The sequence below is a fragment of the Corticium candelabrum genome, chromosome 3 (genome assembly GCF_963422355.1).
Source record: "Corticium candelabrum chromosome 3, ooCorCand1.1, whole genome shotgun sequence".
Classification (NCBI taxonomy): Eukaryota; Metazoa; Porifera; class Homoscleromorpha; order Homosclerophorida; family Plakinidae; genus Corticium; species Corticium candelabrum.
Window position 1 is genome coordinate 8,771,837 of NC_085087.1, and position 2,500 is coordinate 8,774,336.

The following is a 2,500-nucleotide window of genomic DNA, read 5'->3' on the forward strand; positions in this document are numbered from 1 at the left end:
TGACAACACAGCCGCCTGTTGAGACTAAAGGGAGTAGCAGCAATTCAGTAGCTGTTGCTGTGGGAGGTGCCGTTGGTGGTCTTGTTGTCATAGCGATTATTATTGTTGTCGTCATTCTTCTAGTACGAAATTTGAAGTAAGTTTGTGTTTATAGTTTTTGATTTGTCACGTAATGTGATTTTTTGTGTCTTGTGCTGATTGATTGTTTGGTTAATTTGATTAGAGAAAAGGGTTCTGTCAACTTTGATAACCCTGTGTATTATGGTGATGGCAACTCGACAAATTCGCATCCAAAGAAGGGAGTTGAAGAGGTGGAGTGATGGTGCACGGGCACACACACACACACACACACACACACACACACACACACACACACACACACACACACACACACACACATGTTCTGTCTGTTTGTCTCTACTCACTTTATACTGTTTGTGTAGACTAATCACAAAGTCGATGATAATGTTGGTTCTACTTCCGTTTGATGACGGGCTAGGAGATAGCAGTGTGTCAGTTCAGAAGTTGCCAATGTTACACAACCTTGTTGGCGTTGTCTCACATCGTCACCAGAACTGACAATAAATTGTTATGTTAAATAGTTTGTATGTTTTGGTTCCATAGATTTTCTTCGTTAGCTTCATGTAAAGCGTAGTAATTTATGGTGATAGTAAGTAAGACTGTACATAGTAGGACGAGATGAAAAGAGTTACTTTATACGTTGATATGCCATGTGTATGTAATAAAGTCGTTGAGCTGCACAACACTTGTAGTCCGTGGGCCAGGTCCCAAAAAGACGAAGAGTTGCATTCCACCCACGTGAAGACACACATTTCTTTTTACGAAACGTTAGAGGAATCCATTTAAAGCATTTCTTCAATTGTCCCCCTTCGCGAATGTTGTCCGTTCGGTTGCATTTGTCTATTTTTGGTACTGACAGCGAGTACGCTCTGTACTCCGAGGGCAGACTCTGTTTTCTAGCATTTATAAGCATAACATTAACTTGAAGAAGAAATATATGAGTATTTAGACAGCAGCTATTCAAAACATAACGAGAGACTGAAAAAACACGAACAGATTGCGCTCAAGTCTCTGCACTAACGTGCGTTAGCGGCAATGCTATTTCTCTTGCCGTCGTCAGCAAAGACTTCTAGTGCGTTTACACTGAGTGCCTAGTAGCTTTATATCCTCGTTTGCGAAGTCTTGTTTAAACTCAGCTGTATTCACACCTACGTTCATAGCTAATCAAGCGACTCTGCTAGCTATCTAGATGTACATGTACCATATTTTCGCCTTTATCTTCCAGTGTCCTTGAGTCAAGGCTGCTCTAGTGTGAACGCACCTTCGTTTTGCTTCTAACCTTTGTACACGGTATATTTGTACATACTCTAGTAGCATATCCTCACCGGGTCTAAATAGAACAAACACGGATGTTTCTTGTTCCTACGTACGGACTATCACGTAAAAGGATGTCTACAAGGAGGCGGACATTGTACTATTGGGTTCTTAGTGAGAGACACCGAGTGGCCTTCTACCCTTGCACACAACTCTATTCACCTCTCAAAGCCCCCAGGCTAAACCATACTCTTAACTATATACGCGGTTATGGTCCCTCCCATAGGAGTGGCCAACACAATCTAGTAACCATCCCCCTTTCTCAAGTCAATAAACTGCCTTACCAACATCTCCCTTCTCAAAGCATGCAACTCTACTTTTTACTTTCTATAAGTCTAAACGTTTAGGAGTCACGACTCGTCTTCCACTCCTTGTCTTGAGTGTTGGTGAATTCTGTCGGACTCAGCTTTCTTGAGTAGTAAATGTAGATGTATCCGTTTGATGATGTGCTGATTCGAAGTGAGGTTGGGGTGTCTTCTCTGGAATCTCCTCCTGTTGTGATGGTGGAATGTTCACTAGATGTCGCCTGTTTCTTCGAACAGTTGTTGACTGAGTTTGCAACCGATATGACCTTGGTGTTGACTCATCTTGTAAGACTTTCCCCGGTTCTCGCCGGTCTCTCACCCAAACAGTAGTGCCCTCAGATAAAGGTTTCAGCACTTTAGTTGCATGTCGCTTGTCGAATCTTCTTTTTTGGTCTTCTTTACCAATTGCTTCTTTCGTTTGAATCTCCTTCCAAGGAAGTACTCTTGGGTGTAAAACGTGAGGTAATTTCGGCACAACAGATCGAATCTGTCTTCCCATAAGTAATTCTGATGGTGAAAATCCGTTCGCTAGTGGTGTAGCTCGATATGCCAATAATGCTAAATATGGATCTGTTGCTTTCTTGAGAAGACTCTTCACAGTTCTGACCATCCGCTCAGCCTCGCCATTACTCTGAGGGTGTAGCGGACTGCTAGTAATATGCGAAAATTTGTATTCGCTTGCGAATTTTGCAAATGCGGCAGAAGAATACTGAGGCCCATTGTCTGATCGAACTTCTTCGGGAATTCCATGTCGGGAAAAAAACGATTTCATGTGTTCAATCACAACTTTTGATGTCGCA

General features: G+C 42.4%; 2 protein-coding genes across 2 annotated transcripts in view; one reads left to right on the forward strand and one right to left on the reverse strand.

Moving 5' to 3' along the window:
- Positions 1-764, forward strand: part of LOC134177162 (protein eyes shut-like) — a 1,850-nt gene extending 1,086 nt beyond the window's left edge. Inside the window, exons 5-7 of the mRNA XM_062643909.1 lie at positions 1-136; positions 224-311; positions 444-764. The exon at positions 1-136 is cut by the window's left edge and continues 191 nt beyond it. Of these exons, the coding sequence (XP_062499893.1) occupies positions 1-136; positions 224-311; positions 444-488 (269 nt within the window). The 3' untranslated portion in view covers positions 489-764. The remainder of the gene's footprint in view (positions 137-223; positions 312-443) is intronic.
- A 1,033-nt stretch (positions 765-1,797) lies between these two features.
- The window catches only part of LOC134177790 (uncharacterized protein K02A2.6-like), a 963-nt gene continuing 260 nt past the window's right edge, over positions 1,798-2,500 (reverse strand). Inside the window, exon 1 of the mRNA XM_062644571.1 lies at positions 1,798-2,500. This exon is cut by the window's right edge and continues 260 nt beyond it. Coding sequence (XP_062500555.1) covers positions 1,798-2,500 — 703 coding nt within the window.